The 16833-nt window shown below is 37.1% G+C and overlaps 1 protein-coding gene across 4 annotated transcripts in view; it reads left to right on the forward strand.

The window, feature by feature from the left end:
• LOC126191190 (centrosomin-like) overlaps window positions 1–10858 on the forward strand; it is a 417752-nt gene extending 406894 nt beyond the window's left edge. For all 4 annotated transcript variants that reach the window (XM_049931983.1, XM_049931982.1, XM_049931984.1 and 1 more), the window contains 5 exons: window positions 1229–1489; window positions 8036–8183; window positions 8771–9021; window positions 9167–9398; window positions 10090–10858. In XM_049931983.1, coding sequence (XP_049787940.1) covers window positions 1229–1489; window positions 8036–8183; window positions 8771–9021; window positions 9167–9398; window positions 10090–10334 — 1137 coding nt within the window. In that variant the 3' untranslated portion in view covers window positions 10335–10858. The remainder of the gene's footprint in view (window positions 1–1228; window positions 1490–8035; window positions 8184–8770; window positions 9022–9166; window positions 9399–10089) is intronic.
• Window positions 10859–16833: the final 5975 nt, after the last annotated feature.

Consider the following 16833-nt stretch of genomic DNA (forward strand, 5'->3'; position numbering starts at 1 on the left):
TTTGGTAACAAACTCTAAACATGAATAACACCAATACACTCTGGTGGCCCTTCCACCTGTCACAGAGAATTGCAACTCAGTTCACACACCTCACAGATAAAACTGTTACTGGTATTTTAGTACTGTAACTGGTATTTTGTGGTATTTCTTAGATCCCAGTTATCACGGGTTTTTCATTTTTTAGTAGAAGCAGGTAAAAAACCAGCATATCACTTTTCTATAGCAGCAGTGCTAAAATTTTTGTTTTTTAAAATAAATCTTTAAGAAAAAGACTAATTTTTGTTTGTAAAATATCCGTTGCTTTGAAATATTGGGTTATAATAGAAAATGGGAAGACCAATCAGTGCTATTGTAATAACAATGCCAACAGTTAAAAACAAGTGGCAAACATACGACACAAGAATCAATACAGCACTACTGAGACAGTAATGTACCTGTTGTTTTGTGGTGAAGCAAATTAGATAGTACACCTGGTCAGTTTGGTAGTTCCTCACTGTTGTCTTGGGATATCAGCTGCATTGCAGAATGGCATCGTCCCTAGTTTGAAAGTAATTTATTAGGTATGGTAGCAATGAAGTACAGTGTTCCATTTGCTTTAAAGGATTAAAAACAGGAGAGAGCACAGGAAACTTGCGACGCCATGTAAAGAGAAAACATACACAATGTTCCTTGCAAGAGAATGTAAATTTGTTTTATATACCTACAATTCTGTTGACGTGCTATAAACTTGGGATAATAACTGGAACCTTAATATAATGGTTGCTTTAGTGTGAAAACTCATAGCATCATGAAGAGAAGACTGCAGGAAAGTTAACAACTTGTGAACTTCTGCTCCTGCCATTGTGTTGCCAATCTTCTTCACCTTCATCTATGGTGGAGACACTGAGACCGGTTTCTGCCGCAGCCTCAACCTCATACTGATAGAGATTTCCTACTCCTTTACAATAGTTGGAATTTTTCAATCTTTGTTCGAAGTCTACATTTATTACTGGAGACAACAGCAATAAAAACAAGAAAGTTGGTTATTTCAGAAATCATGTATTTTTAGTGGTTTTAACAGTCATGGTAAAAGGGAGATGAAAAAGATTGGTATAAACCAAAAGCCAGTTTTTTTAGTGATAACTGGAACCCTAATTGACATCCAGTAATGTCATATGGATGCTTCATTTTTTCTGTCATTCAGTGTATATCAGTTTTCAACTTAACAGAGTGTTCCTTATGCTTATAGGAATCTGAAATATGCTCAAGAGAAAAAGTAAGGGAAATGGAGAAACTATTGAAAGAGAAAGAAAATGAATTGCATCGTCAGTTAGATGAAGCAGCTGTTGCAGCATCAAGCCTTACTTTAGAAAGAACAAAGCTAGTTAACGAAAAGTTGCGTTTGGAACAAGATGTACGCCGCCTTGACCTAAGGTTAACTGATGTTGAAAAAAATAGCCAAGAAAAAGAGAAACAACTTCAGGCAGCTAACTATCAGTTAGAAGCAAAGGTAAAACTAATGAGTTTTTGTTTTTGTAGTATTGTATATAGGTTTTTGCAATGTTAGGCAATGATGATTTTTTGTGACAAAGTACAGTGTCTGCCAAGTCAACAAATACTTTATACATGGTTTACTTTAGACCATAATTTCATTATGAGCAGTTCTTTCTCACACAAAAAAGTCAAAATTTTGGGTATGAATGCATAAGAATGCATGGAACTATGTGTGTGTCTTTGAATGTTTCGTAAGCAATTAAAAAAATTTATCATATTTCATTCCCCCTCCTGGTTTTTTGTGCGTCTTTTATTTTTTAACTACATTTATGTTAGCTTGTCATGACATGGATGCTGATTTGTCAAGAATTTGACTGCCTGAAATTGAAATAATCATATCCTGGGATTAATAGAATATTACTTAGCAGTAAGAATGATGATAAAGGTACATCCTGAAATGAATGGTGACAGTTGCTGAAACTAATTTTGCACAGATTAAGGAAAAAATGAGGTAAGGAGGAAAAATTATTACTGGAGAAGTGGTTAAATATATAAATCTGTTTACAGAGAGTCATGGAGGAAAAGCTATGTAGGTGACTGCTAAACAGCTAAAATAATATTATCTTGTTATTTAATGAAGTTCAATAAACATCTGTGTATGAGTAGTTGGTGTCAGTAGGGGAGGAGGGGGGAGATAAGACAAGCCATAGGAAACAAATGTATGAAACTATTCACAGTTGAAGATCATCTGCGCAGAAAGGAATTAAAATTTTTTAAAATGTATTAAAGTGCTTGGGAGTGGGAGTGTCTGGAGATACAAGTGTAAATGAGACAGTGAACCAGCAACAGACAGAAGTGGTTGTAAACAAACAACCTACTCAGAGAGAAGACAACAAAAATCATTTCCGTGCAAAGACAGTGTCTATCTGTGGGAAGTGTTCCTTGGAATCCAAAAGGGGGGGGGGGGGGGGGAATTATACTTGCCAAGATCAAAACTGAGTCTGCAAAAGTTATCTGGACACTGATAACTGTCCTAGGTGAATTCAAGTTAATCATTCAATGATTTTTGCCAGTCACCCGATTCTGCTGTAACAGCTGTGGAATCATTCAACTAAATATAGACTGGGATATCTATAGATTCATTGCAGGCAGTATGGGAATCAGTCTTGTAAAGTAGTTCTGAACATTTTCTCCAAACACTGTGTTGAGCAGCTAGTTCAACAACCCATATGTGATGGAAATATTTTAGAACTTTTAGCTACAAACAGACCTGACTTTATCGACACTGTGAGTATAGAGACAGGGATTAGTTATAATGATATTGCAATAGTGACGATGGTTACTAAAGTTGGTAAATCCATCAGAAAGTCTAATCCTGATTAGACAATGAGTGGACATCAGTTAGTTCTAATATGATAGACATAGATGAACTGTGGACAAAGTTTAAACTGATTGTAAACTGTACTCTGGAGATGTATGTGTTGAGTAAATGAATTAAGAATAGAAAGGACCATCATGCATTGATAAAAAAAAAATCGGATTTCTGAGGAACCAGAGAAAGAATGCAGAAAAGTTGACAGGTGAAAGTTTATAGAAATTCATGCATCTGTAAAAAGATCGATGTGTGAAGCATAAAACAACTTCTAGCATTATGCATTAGTGAAAGATCTTGTGAATAACCCAAGAATATTCTAAGCCTGTGTAAGATCACTGAGCAGGTTGAAGCCTTCTGTTCAGTAGTACATTGATCAGTCTCGTGTGGCAACACACAACAGAAAAAGGAAAGTTGAAGTTTTATATATTACATTTTTTAAAAAAATCATTCCTACAGGGGGCTGTACAGGGATACGACCCTTTTGCCATTGTGCAGACTTCTGTACAGAAGACATTGAAATAAGCACCCCTAGCATTGAAAAACAACTGAAAGACTTGAAAATAACTAAGTTCCTATGTCTTGTTGGAATGCCAATCCAGTTTTTAAAGCATTTGGCACTTGAAGATCTATTAAGGGATAGAGCTAATTATGCTGTCTTGGGTGGTGAGTGTTTATCAGAGATGATGGTATCATTAGGAATATTCTAGCAAAGTGAGAAAAGATCACTCTTGCTCTCTGTGTATAGAGTGTCTCAAAAGGAAGTTTATATTTGATGTGTCTAAATAAAATAGAAGTTGAAGTCTGTCAACAGAATCTTTATTTATTATTGGAATATACAGTTTAATAATTTACTTCTTAAAAATAATGACATTTAAGTGCAATCTGGTATGGCTACGTCACTCATTTAAACATGAACAAAATTTTGCACAGTAGCTTGGCATATAGACATTGGGATGGCTGCCACTTCAGTATTGATATTTTCTTTTGATTGCTCCAGAGAAGTCAGATTAATGACATACACTTCAGATTTGATGTATCCCCATAAGGAAAAATCCATGGGCCTCAAATATGGGCTGCATGGGGGCCAATATACGTGACCACTTGTGGAGATCAATTTGCCAGGGAAAATTTCATGAACTCACTGTATAGATGCATTAGATATGTGTGCTGTGGCTCTGTCTTGCTGAAACCATATTCTTTGGTTATAATGAGATAATTTTTGCAATTAAAACACCAAAAAGTCATTTAACACTGTCACATAATATTCCAAATTCACTGTAACTGCACGACCCCTCTCGTCCTCATACAGTAATTTCTGCTGAATGAAGGGGTTTCTCATGCTTCTGTTTAGGATTCGTTGCTCTCCAGTAGTGGCAGTTTTGCTTATTGATATGACCATTCAGCTGGAAATGAGCTTCGTCAGAAAACAAGATGATGATAGATGAAGGTCACTCAGTCTCATCATCTGCAGCCTTTGTGTGGCATCCTCAGGCTTTACTTTTTGCAACAATTGGATTTTGTAAGAGTACAGTATAAGTTCTTTTTGCAGAATTTGGTGAAGGATGATCTCTGCACATTTAAAGAATTTGCACCCCTATGAATGCGAAGGTTAGAATCATCATGAACACATGGATTTACACTCTCCATAGATTTGCCCATTCTTGGTCGTCCAGATTTGGGTTTGGCCAGTGTTGAACCAGTTTCCTCAAACTTTTTGATCCATTTCCAGATAAGGGGAACACTTAGCGCATCATTTACATTATGCAATCCACGATCACTGCAAAACTTCCTCTCTGCTACAGTCACTGAACCACCGTTTTTGTAAAATTCTTGCACACAGTAACATGGTATGCCCCCAAGAAGTGCTCCATATCAGCTGAATTCCTAAAGGCCAAGCAAGCAGTGAAGATACCCCTTTCAGATATTTGTTGCACATGCACAGAAAGCTCTTCAAGTGTAAACTTTCTTTTGAGACATCCTATACATAAATGATCTGATGGGTAGGGTGATCAGCTGTTTGCTGACGACACTTTAGTGTACAGGAAAATGTCACCATTGACTGATTGATGGAGGATACAGGATGAAGGTAGAATTTTTAATTGGTTTGATGAATGGCATTTTGCTCTAAATGCAGAAAAATGTAAGCTAATGGAGATGACTAGGAAATACATCTTGTAATGTTCAAATACAACATTAGTGGTGTGCTCTGCTTGACACAGTCACATTGAATAAACATCTAGGTGTAATGTTGCAAAACAACATGAAATGGAATCAGCACATTAGGTCGGTAGTAGGTAAGGCGAACGCTCAACTTTGGTTTATTGGGTGTATTTTAGAAAAGTGTAGCTCATCTATAAAGGAGGTTGCATATAGAACAATGGTATGCTCCTCACTAGCTTTGTTTGAGTGTTGGAGATCCTGGGCCGGATTTAAGGTGGTCAATGAAGCAATTCAGAGGGTATTGTTAGGAATATTACCAATATGTTCGATCAATACAGAACTATTACAGAAATGCTCTGTGAACTCAAATGGGAATTTCTTCTGGGAAGGTGATGTTCTTTCCATCCAAAAGTTTAGAGATTGGGCTTTTACATCTGACTGCAGAATGATTCTACTGCCACCAACATATATATTGTGTGATGACTATGAAGGAAGAGAGACGTATAGTCAGCCATTTCTCCCTTGCTCCATTTGCAAGCAAAATGTAAAAACGCATGGCTGTCAATGGTGCAAGGTAGTCCCCCCCTCCCCTCATGCTGTGTGCGATGGTGACTTGGAGAGTGTGTATGTAGACATAGATACAGACATCAAGGGGAGGGGCAGCAGATGGAAATAGCAGAACAGATTAGTACAAGATAGACCAGTCGGATAGTATGGATGAAGTATCTACTGCCATGTCAGCACAGGAAGCTTTTTTCATTTGGTGACCAAATGATCGTTCATTGTCAAGAGTCAAGGTGAGGATCAAATTATTAAATACAACAAATTAATATTGTATAAATTGATGTGAGTACATTGTCCATCCGAAAAGTTCCAAGACTGACATTCCAGGTATATGAGCTACGGTCAGTGCACTAACTATGGTGGCAGCTTGAAGTGGCAGCTGTAAACATTAGATGTGCATTTGACAAGTCAGTTGTGAGCAGATAGTGTTTAGCAGTGGATGTGTGGCGATAGTTTGTCAGTGTCATTGTGTCGCAAGTTGCAATGGTGCATCACCTGTAAATCAAGTGTTCAAGACCTTCTCCAGAATATTTGAAAGAAGAGAAAATTGTATGCAATGTTGGTCCCATCCAGCTTTATTCCAGAACAGAAATGACAATGCATAAGTGCCTACCATGATTTTGAAATACAAAACACTTACAATTATTTTCTGGAAAAAATCATCACGCATAACGAGACTTGGTGTTATCAATACGAACCTATTTGAATATGAGGAAGTGCAGAAATTGAGATAAAGGTGCAATGCCATGATGGTGTAAAAAACATTAAAGGCTACATGAATTGAACAATATCTCAAAGAAGGACTTTCATGTAAAGCTCTACAAAAATTTAATAAGAGAATATGCTTTGTTCTGAAGTTATAAAGTCATCAGTATTGATGTCCATCATATTCGAAATTAATCCCCTAGAATGATTTATTTGTTGTATCTCATTGCAACAGATTGGAGGCATATCAAAATAACCGTAGGACCAGATGTATTACACAGGCAGCTGCAACATTTCTGCAGCTGCCTAAAATGAACTACTGCATGATACTCCATTTTATCAGTGTCTTGCACCATTTAGATTTGCCTACACCTAGCACTGCGACGACTGTGACATGGGGATTTCAGTCTGACGAGGACTGCAAAATTGTACTTGCCAGCAAAAAATTTAAAAGATATTATTTAACTCTATTCTTGCATCCCATTTTACAAATTAATTTTGTTATAGAGGATACAGGACGAAGGGATCTCAAATTTATTCCATAGTCATAGATTTTAAGGAGTGTTTTAATACTATTCCTGGCAATCTGCTTCGTATGAAATTGCATGCTCATGAAATAGCACATATACTGTGTTACTGAATCCATGATTTTCTATCATAACAGTCACAGTAAGTAATAACTCATTGGGATTCCTGGTAGGAAACCAAAGCTATATGTTTCATTCCTCAAGTATTGTGATGAGTCATTTGTTGTTTTTGTTCTATGCAAATGAATTGGGAGTCAATCTGAGCAGCTCTCTTAGATTATGTGCATTTGATGCTATTGTTTACTATCAAGTGATGGTAACAGAAGATTAGAACTAATTACAAAGTCATTGAGGCAAGAAGTTTGAATTGGCAACTGACAAAGTATGAAGCCCACCACATAAGCACCAACAGAATTCTTCAAATTTATGTCACATATTAAAGATGTAAATTAGAGGCGGTTTGAATAAATATCTATGGATTATGGGTAGAACTTTAAATTGGTGTGGTCCTGCAGTAAATGTCGTAGGGACGTAAACTGAAGGGAGTTTTATTGGTAGTGCACTTAGAATGTTCAGTATTTTCCCAAAAGAAACTTCTTAAACTGCCATTACAAAATTCATAAAAGAAACTGCGTACAGTACACTGGGTCACCCTCTTATAGAGTATTGCTTTGCAATGTAGAATTTATACCAGATAGGACTGAGAGAAGACTGGGGGGGAAAAATCAAATGAGAATGCCTTGTTATCACAGGATAGGGACTGAAGTGTCATTGATTTGATAAATGAGGTGGTACGGCAATCATTAAAACAGAGAGTTTTCATTGCAGTGAAGGATCTTCACAAAATGTCAGTCGCAACTGTCTTCTTGTCTTGCTTTCTTTGCCAAACAGTTAAGCATTAATTGCACAGTAATAATGTAAAGTAGATAAATGTGAACTGAACATTCAGTGAACAATATTCACTTATGAGAATTAAACTTTGCTGTCACCTGCTTATGTACCTCTTCTTGAACCATTAATTTCTCAATGCTTACACTGAGTTGTGCTGAGATTCCTGCCCTTTAAATTACCCAACCCAGTTATTCTACTTAAGATGTTTAGTAAACAGTATGCGTTATTGGCTTCATTATTATAATAGTGTGGAACGTTTGCTTTATTCTGCTTTTCAGTGTTTTGAGTTATTATGAAGTGTATTTTCCACTATTTAGCAAGGTAATATGTTTTTCTCTAGGTGAAGAAACTGCAAGAAGAAAAGGATGCTTTACAAAAATCTGTCCAAGAATTAGAATTTGCAAACTCTGAACTTGAGAAAAATCTTGCTAAAATTAATGAGAGAAATCAACAAGTGGCACTCAGTGTGAGAAGTGGACATACATCTGGTAAGAGTTACAAAAAAGTTCTTTATAAATTTGCAGTAATATAACAGTATCCAGCCATCTCCAAAGTGAAGTACACATACTGTATAATGAAGAAGTATCTGTAGAATCCTTAAGCTTTTTATTTTTTATTATTTTTTTTAAAAAGCTTCCTTCTTGTTGTGCTGGAAATAGTAAATTGGGGAAGGGGTGATGAAGTAATAGATAAAATTATGGCAATAAGATTTCATTAACAATATTTGTCTCAGCTCATGCTCTACATTTCCTCTTAAGTAAAAGTTGAAATCATTGTCACACTGATTCATGCTTAAAGGAGAAATGCAATGCAAGAAAGAAAGATATGTCATCCTGTATATTTTTTGCTTCATTCTATTTCTTTAATATTAAAAAACTTATGTTCACTGTTTCATTGGTATCATTTACAAAGTGGCTAAAATGATGCAGAGTTTGGTTGGTTGTAATTATCTGTTACAATTTTGAAGCAACATCTTAAGTAGTAAATACAAGGAATACATGTGATTTCTTATAAACAGTATGTGAGATATCTCTGTAGCATTCCAAATAAATAATGAGAACATTTTTCAATGCAGGAGTGCAAGAAAAAAGTATAGGGCATAAAGTGGACTTTATATCTCCATCTAGTTTGTCATCTGGATTTGATGTGTTCAGTGGTGAAAGTGGCTCGCTTCCAACCAGTCTCTGGTCTGTGCCGTCCCGATTCTTTGACAGTATGAAGAATAGCACAAACAATAGTGGCATGCAACATGTACTTGCTAGACAGTATAGTGATTTGTCTGATGGCATGTCGGAAGAACTTGCATCAGATGAGTATAGAGGAATGGTAAGACACTAAGCTCAGTCTTACTTATGATACTTTACTAAATGTATAATGTCTCTTTGTTAGTAATTTAACTGGAAATTATTTATTATAGAATTAAAGTAATGTTGTCTTTGGACTAGATCATTTTCCCCCGTTTTATTTCCAGGTGCCTAGAGTAGGCAGGCAATTATCTGCCCCGTGTGAACAACAATTGGATTCTTTTGAAACGAGAAATACTGCAACTTCACCTGATTTAGGAATTGAAAGTGATCAAGGCCGATTGTCGAGCCTTGAGGCTGCTCCTGCACAGACACCTTTGCTACATTTGGAAAGGACACAGCATCTGGAAAATCAGGATGGGATATTTCAAAATAATTCTGCTCTTGTTCCTACTTCAAGTAAGTTCCCTATTCCAGAATGAGTTTTTCACTCTGCAGCGGAGTGTGTGCTGATATGAAACTTCCTTACAGATTAAAACTGTGTGCCGGACCGAGACACGAACTCAGTCCGGCACACAGTTTTAATCTGTCAGGAAGTTTCAAGTTCCCTGTTCTTACCTTTCAGTTTTAGATTTTACTGGCTGCTATAGCTGTTACATGTCATTTAAGGTGTTGGTAAGGAAATACTTACCAGCAGAGAGAATTGAAAATATGCATGGATGGCAGCTTGAATAACAGGTTAACAATATGTTCATGTTTGTAATCTTTTCCCCCTTTTGATTTCCTGCTCCCTCTATACCCTTGTATCCCCTCAACCCTCACAAATGAGGAATGAACTAATAGTTTTGAAATCTAGGATAATGTAATGACTTTTAAATGTGCGTATCAGCAATACTAAAAATTTTGCCTTATAAGTAATATTCAGATATTACATCTCATAATTTTGTCAAGTGAATTTCCTTTCTGATACAACTGTCACATGTTGCAGCTGATAAAATTCATCATTATAAAAATTGTCAGTTTTATGAAAGTCAACATACAAATGCAAATGCAACCCTACAATTCATCAGAATAACTAATTACCTTGATGAAGTACAATGTTAAGATTTTGTGTTGTAATTATTACATGGGTAAAATTATTTTGTTGCAGAGAATGAATGTAATGACCTGATGCTGCTCAGGCAAGAAAATACAGAACTGAAGAGACGCCTCATTCAAACTCGTAAAGCTTTAGAGAAAACAGTTGAACAACTTGTAAGTGCAAATCAGAGAAAGAAACAGGTTGAAAAAGCTATATGTAAGCAGCTGTACAAAACACACACCATACTCAAGCAATCAAGGGTTAATTTGCAAAGTGAAACAACAGAAGGTTCATGTACAGAAGAATATGAGTAACTTCGCAGAGTGTTTACAAATTATTGAGTGTATATAGTTAAGAAATTCTAAAATTTCTTTCAAGATGAATTCATACCCAAAAATTTGGTGTATGGCTCAGGGTAATTTATTTGTTGCTGTGAAGCTAACTTAGTGCCAGTGATAGAAACAGATGCAGTGAAATGGCTGACAATGCATGATTAACAGTGACATTTGACTTTGTGAAATATATTTTTCTTGTAAAATGTTTTTCAGGATGTTTGAAATAGTGGTTAATGTGACTTCACGTTTTCATCAGTTTGTCCTTGTCTTGACAAATGCTTTATACTGCCAAAAAATAAAGTATGAGGTATTGATACCATGCCAGTGGATAAATACATGACCATTTTCAAAACAAATATTTTTAATATTCTTGATATGTCTGTTATTTGTACCTGTTGTAAAGTAATTCATTTCACACATTGTGTGAAGCTGTTTCTTAATGTTTGTACATATTGTACTATACATTTTCCTTTTTTTAACAAAATAAATATTTATCTTCCGAATTTATATGAAAAATGTTTTAAACCCTTTTCTCTGAAGCAAAGTTGTAGTAATAAAGTATTCCTTACTTTCCTATCATTATTAGGTTTATACGCTGCCTTTGTGGTCTAGTGAGATGCTGGGTTTGATTCCTGGTGACCACCTCAGATTTTATTGTGGTGGGAAGGTCAGGAATAAAGTTCACTCAGCTAAAAATGAGAAGCTGCTTGATGAAATAAGTAGCAAAATTAATGTGCACGCTGCTGAAGTGGCATCAGACAGAGAAAGAATTACATCAAGCTGGTAGCCACATAACATTTATGTTTTTTGTGGTCAGTAGTAGTAGGTAATAAAATATTTATTACTGAGTAATAACAAATGAGTGAATTATTTCAATTTTTGTAATACAAAAGATGTCTCACTTGACTCTTGTCAGCACATATGTGTTTCAGCCCATCCAATATGATCTATTTTCATGAAGACAGTATTCCGCAGGAGCCCAAAAATAGTAACCACCATGTCTATATCATCTTAGTTATCACTGAGGTAGAGAGACCATCTTTGTTCTTTCAAATGCAGCTATGTGTAACAAACCCCACCCCTCGCCCCTCAATCATCTAGAAGTGTATCTCTCAAATAGGTAAATTTTGTGGTCAACTGGTCTGTAGGTCTGACAAGAAACTATTTTCTGTTGTGATTGGTTAAGTAATGAAGCACCAGGAAGACTACTCTACATTTGCTAGTCAAATACTTTAACAAGCTGTGTATTCCCATTTGAAGGTTTTGTGTGAGGTATAGCTAGACTAATGTTTATGTTCATCAAATCAGATGGAAATTGTGTAGGTTAGGTGTGGATCATAGTTAAAGGCTCTGAGGCAGAACATATATTTCTCAGTAAAGGATAATAGTAGATTACAGAATTTAAATTATGAATTCACATTTCAGATATTTCCTCTCTGAATCTACACACTGTCAGTGATCTTTTTTGGAACTGTTGATACTGATTGTGTTTTTCGAGCAGGTAGGAGTTAATCCTGTGCCTTGTAATACTGGTAAGCTCTATGTAGCAGAAGTTTGGGTGCATGGCTTTTACAGAGTATAGCTCTTATGGACCTCCTGAAGACTCAGTAACTTCAGCGTAATTGTCCTGAGTCAAGTTGTCATGGCTACATCACAAACAGAATTTTTTTTATATTACAAGTTCTATGAATATATGCCATTTCAAAACTTCAGCACATTGAGGTACTCTCAAATATGTGTCATTATTCGTAAGACTTGTTGTAAGAAAACTTTGGGAAATGTCATATCAGTGTTTACAGAAGTTTGGTATTATACAAGGGTCACTCCAAAAGAAATGCACACTATTTTTGTAAAAATACAGTTTTCATTCTGCATGTGTGAAGTTTTACAGTGTGTAGATACATCCTTCCCATTTGTTTTCAAACTTAGTTCAACACGTTCCCGTTAGTGGCACCATCACAGCATGTCTTCAAGATGGCTGCTACACTTGAAGTTCATAAGAAGCAACGTGCTGTCATAGAATTCCTGTGCTGTGAAAGCGAGACAGTGGGAAACATCCACAAGAGGTTGGAAATGGTGTATGGAGATGCTGCTGTCGATCGCAGTACAGTTAGTTGGTGAGCAAGCAGGTTACGTGATGAAAGCAATATTGAGGCTTGTCCTCGCAGCGGCAGGACTCTTACTGCACACACTCCAGATAATGTGCAGAGAGTTAACAAATTGGTGACTGCTGACACACACTTCACAGTGAACGAATTGTCACGCTACGTTGGGATAGGGGAAGGAAGTGTTTGCAGAATACTGAAAGTGTTGGCGTTAAAAAAGGTTTGTGCCAGGTGGATTCCCAGGATGTTGACAGTGGCTCACAAAGAAACAAGAAAAACGGTATGCAGCGAACTTTTGGAACAGTATGAGAATGGTGGCGATGAATTTCTTGGAAGAATTGGGACAGGTGATGAAAAATGGCTCCATCATTTTTCACCAAAGGTGAAGAGGTAATCAATGGAGTGGCATCATGCAAATTCACCCAAGAAAAAAAAATTCAAGACCACACCTTCTTCTGGAAAAGTTATGGCTATGGTGTTTTTCAATTCCGAAGGACTCTTGCTAATGGACATCATACCAAGTGGAACCACCATAAATTCTGATGCATATGTGATGACACTGAAGAAACTTTAAGCTCGACTGAGTCGTGTTTGACCACATCGGCAAAAGCAGGATGTTTTGCTGTTGCACAACAATGCACGGCCATATGTCAGTCAAAAAACCATGGAAGCGATCACAAAACTCGGATGGACAACACCGAAACACCTGCCTTACAGTCCTGACCGGGCTCCAAGTGACTATCATCTCTTCGGGAAGCTGAAAGACTCTCTTCATGGAACAAGGTTTGAAGACGATAACTCCCTTGTGCATGCTGCCAAACAGTGGCTCCAACAGGTTGGTCCAGAATTTTACCGTGCGGGTATAGAGGCACTGGTTCCAAGATGGCGTAAGGCAGTTGAGAGGGATGGAAATTATATGGAGTAATAAAAATATCGTTCCTAAAGGATGTATCTACACACTGTAAAACTTTCAAACATGTAGAATAAAAGATGGATTTAAAAAAAATAAATATTGTCCATTTCTTTTGGAGTGACCCTCGTAACTTGCATGTTATGAAATTATACCATTCAAGACAGCATTGCATTGAAGTTGCATCAAAAATGTGCCGTTCTTGCTACGATTTGTTATAGTGAAATGTCAGTTAATGACTTTTTTTTTTTTAAATAAGTTGCCAAACTACTGTGCAAATTGGGAAGTTATTTTGTTTTCACTACCAGTTTTGGCAATATAGTACGCTATCTTCAGGCTCCACATGTACCTCTCAAAAATCATCGATACTGGCATACGGGGCCCATCTGTTCCTGGATGTCTTGAATTCTCAAGTGCTTTCTTCGAGGACGTAGTTGCAACTCATATGGCATACTGAATTGTCCAAACTGGTAATGAAAACAAAATAAAATAACTTCTCGATTTGCATGGCTGTTTGGCAAATTTCTTTGTTAAATATTTGACTAACCACTGTCCCGCGTCCACAATGGATCAACAGAGACTGTTGTTGATTTAGGGGATCATATGACATAAAGACAACAATGGAAGCTGACAGTAGTGTAGTGGATATAGCTGGGGACTTATGGTATCAAAGTTTGTGGGTTCGCATCCTGCTTTCCCCATTTTATTATTTTTCTAAAATAAAATACAAGTTGGAAACTTCTGGCTAGAGGGTGATATTGCCACCATTACTGCCCACTCCATCAATATCTTGGATATAGTGACAGACTGATGTGTACCCCAGTCTGAGATCTAGAATAGTTTCATTTGTTAAATTCACAATATTCCCCAGTGTGGAAACTATGAGTTGACTTGGACCTTGCGTAGGTGCAGTGTAGTGGCATAATGGGACCTGAATGAAAAAATCCATAAGATGTGTCACAGGGAACAAATTCAAATGGTTCAAATGGCTCTGAGCACTATGGGACTCAACTGCTGAGGTCATTAGTCCCCTAGAACTTAGAACTAGTTAAACCTAACTAACCTAAGGACATCACAAACATCCATGCCCGAGGCAGGATTCGAACCTGCGACCGTAGCGGTCTTGCGGTTCCAGACCGCAGCGCCTTTAACTGCACGGCCACTTCAGCCGGCCACTGGGAACAGAATATGTTGTTGGTGACTTGCTGTAGTGGAGCTATGTATATGCAATACATGATGTGCAGCATAATTGTAGGTTGATGATGCATAAGCAAAGTTAATAATTTCAAGAACATGTGGGGGAGACAAGTCTTCATTAAAAGAGAAAAAGTAAAATACACTGTTTCACTTGCAAGTAGTCACACACTGAGGAAATACGTTGCTAGAGTATCAATAAACAAAGTTAGCTGTTTGTCTGCTTAAATACTCTTGGTATAAAGGGCAGTTGTGTTCTGTGGCTACTATGCATCATGTAAATACAGAAATCTACATTTTTACATGTTAACAATCAATTTTTGACAAAATAATTTAATTGGATAGATAAAAAAATCCACTCACCAAGTGGCGGCAGAACACACACACATAAAAAAGAGGGTTGCAGTTAGACAAGCTTCTGGAGCCAGTGGCTCCTTCTTCAGCAGAAGGGTTGAAGGGAAAGGAAGAGGGGTAAAGGAAAAGAACTGGGGAGGTCTAGCAAAAGGGGTAGGTTTCGGGAAAGTCATCCAGAACCGTGGGTCAACGGAGAATTACCGCATGGGATGAGAAGGAAAGACTGATTGTTGGGGACTGCTTCGCATGAGATTCAAAAAGCTGAGAGCTTAAAGGTGAAAGAGATGGTAATATGCAACACATAAATTACTGCTTAAATATAATGCATGAGTTAATAAGAGTGAGAAGCAATGTGCATTGTACGTAACAGAGGTGGGATGGGGCGATGAAAAATATAAGAGTAAGACAATGAAAGATATAGATTACTATAATGGGTTGAAGAAAAGAGTAGTTAATGTGAAGAAATGGAGAAATTAACATAAATTAAGGTCATGTGGGTGACGAGAACCATGAACGTGTTGTAGTGCTAATTCTCAACTGCGAAGTTCTGAAAAACTGGTGTCAGGGGGAAGAATCCAGATGATGTGTGTGGTAAAACAGGCCCCGAGGTCACAATTGTCATGCTGCAGAGCATGATCTGCAACAGGATATTGCATGTTTTTGCTAGTATACAGCCTCTGCCTATGCCCATTCATTCTAATTGATAGTTTGGTGATAGTCATGCCGATGTAAAAGGCCAAAAAATGTTTACATAATAGCTGGTACATGACGTGTTGTTCCATAGGTGGCTCTCCCTTTGATAGTATATGTTTTGTCAGTTACAGGGCTGCTATAGGTAGTGGCTGGAGGGTACATAGGGCAAATATTGTAGCGGGGAATGTGATCCAAGTTTGTCAGCAAGCACTTTTGCATCCATTACAACACTATTAAAACCTCCTTCTGATCTCATTCTCTTATAATAATAATAATAATAATAATAATGGAGCAATCAAGCTAAAACTAAACAAAGGTCGCTACATTACACATACATTGATTACCAAACAGCTTTTGATAGTGTACCCCACTCATGGTTACTACAGATATTGGAAATATACAAAGTAGATCCTAAATTGATACAGTTCCTAAACATAGTAATGAAAAACTGGAAAACCACACTTAATATCCAAACAAATTCAAATAATATCACATCACAGCCAATACAGATTAAGCGTGGAATATACCAAAGAGACTCATTAAGTCCTTTCTGGTTCTGCCTTGCTCTGAACCCACTATCCAACATGCTAAATAATGCAAATTATGAATATAATATTACTGGAACATGTTGTTGTTGTTGTTGTTGTGGTCTTCAGTCCTGAGACTGGTTTGATGCAGCTCTCCATGCTACTCTATCCTGTGCAAGCTTCTTCATCTCCCAGTATCTACTGCAACCTACATCCTTCTGAATCTGCTTAGTGTATTCATCTCTTGGTCTCCCTCCACACTGCCCTCCAATGCTAAATTTGTGATCCCTTGATGCCTCAAAACATGTCCTACCAACCGATCCCTTCTTCTAGTCAAGTTGTGCCACAAACTTCTCTTCTCCCCAATCCTATTCAATACTTCCTCATTAGTTACGTGATCTACCCACCTTATCTTCAGCATTCTTCTGTAGCACCACATTTCGAAAGCTTCTATTCTCTTCTTGTCCAAACTAGTTATCGTCCATGTCTCACTTCCATACATGGCTATACTCCATACAAATACTTTCAGAACGACTTCCTGACACCTAAATCTATATTCGATGTTAACAAATTTCTCTTCTTGAGAAACGCTTTCCTTGCCATTGCCAGTCTACATTTTATATCCTCTCTACTTCGACCATCATCGGTTATTTTACTCCCTAAATAGCAAAACTCCTTTACTACTTTAAGTGTCT

Source organism: Schistocerca cancellata, chromosome 6 (genome assembly GCF_023864275.1).
Source record: "Schistocerca cancellata isolate TAMUIC-IGC-003103 chromosome 6, iqSchCanc2.1, whole genome shotgun sequence".
Lineage (NCBI taxonomy): Eukaryota > Metazoa > Arthropoda > Insecta > Orthoptera > Acrididae > Schistocerca > Schistocerca cancellata.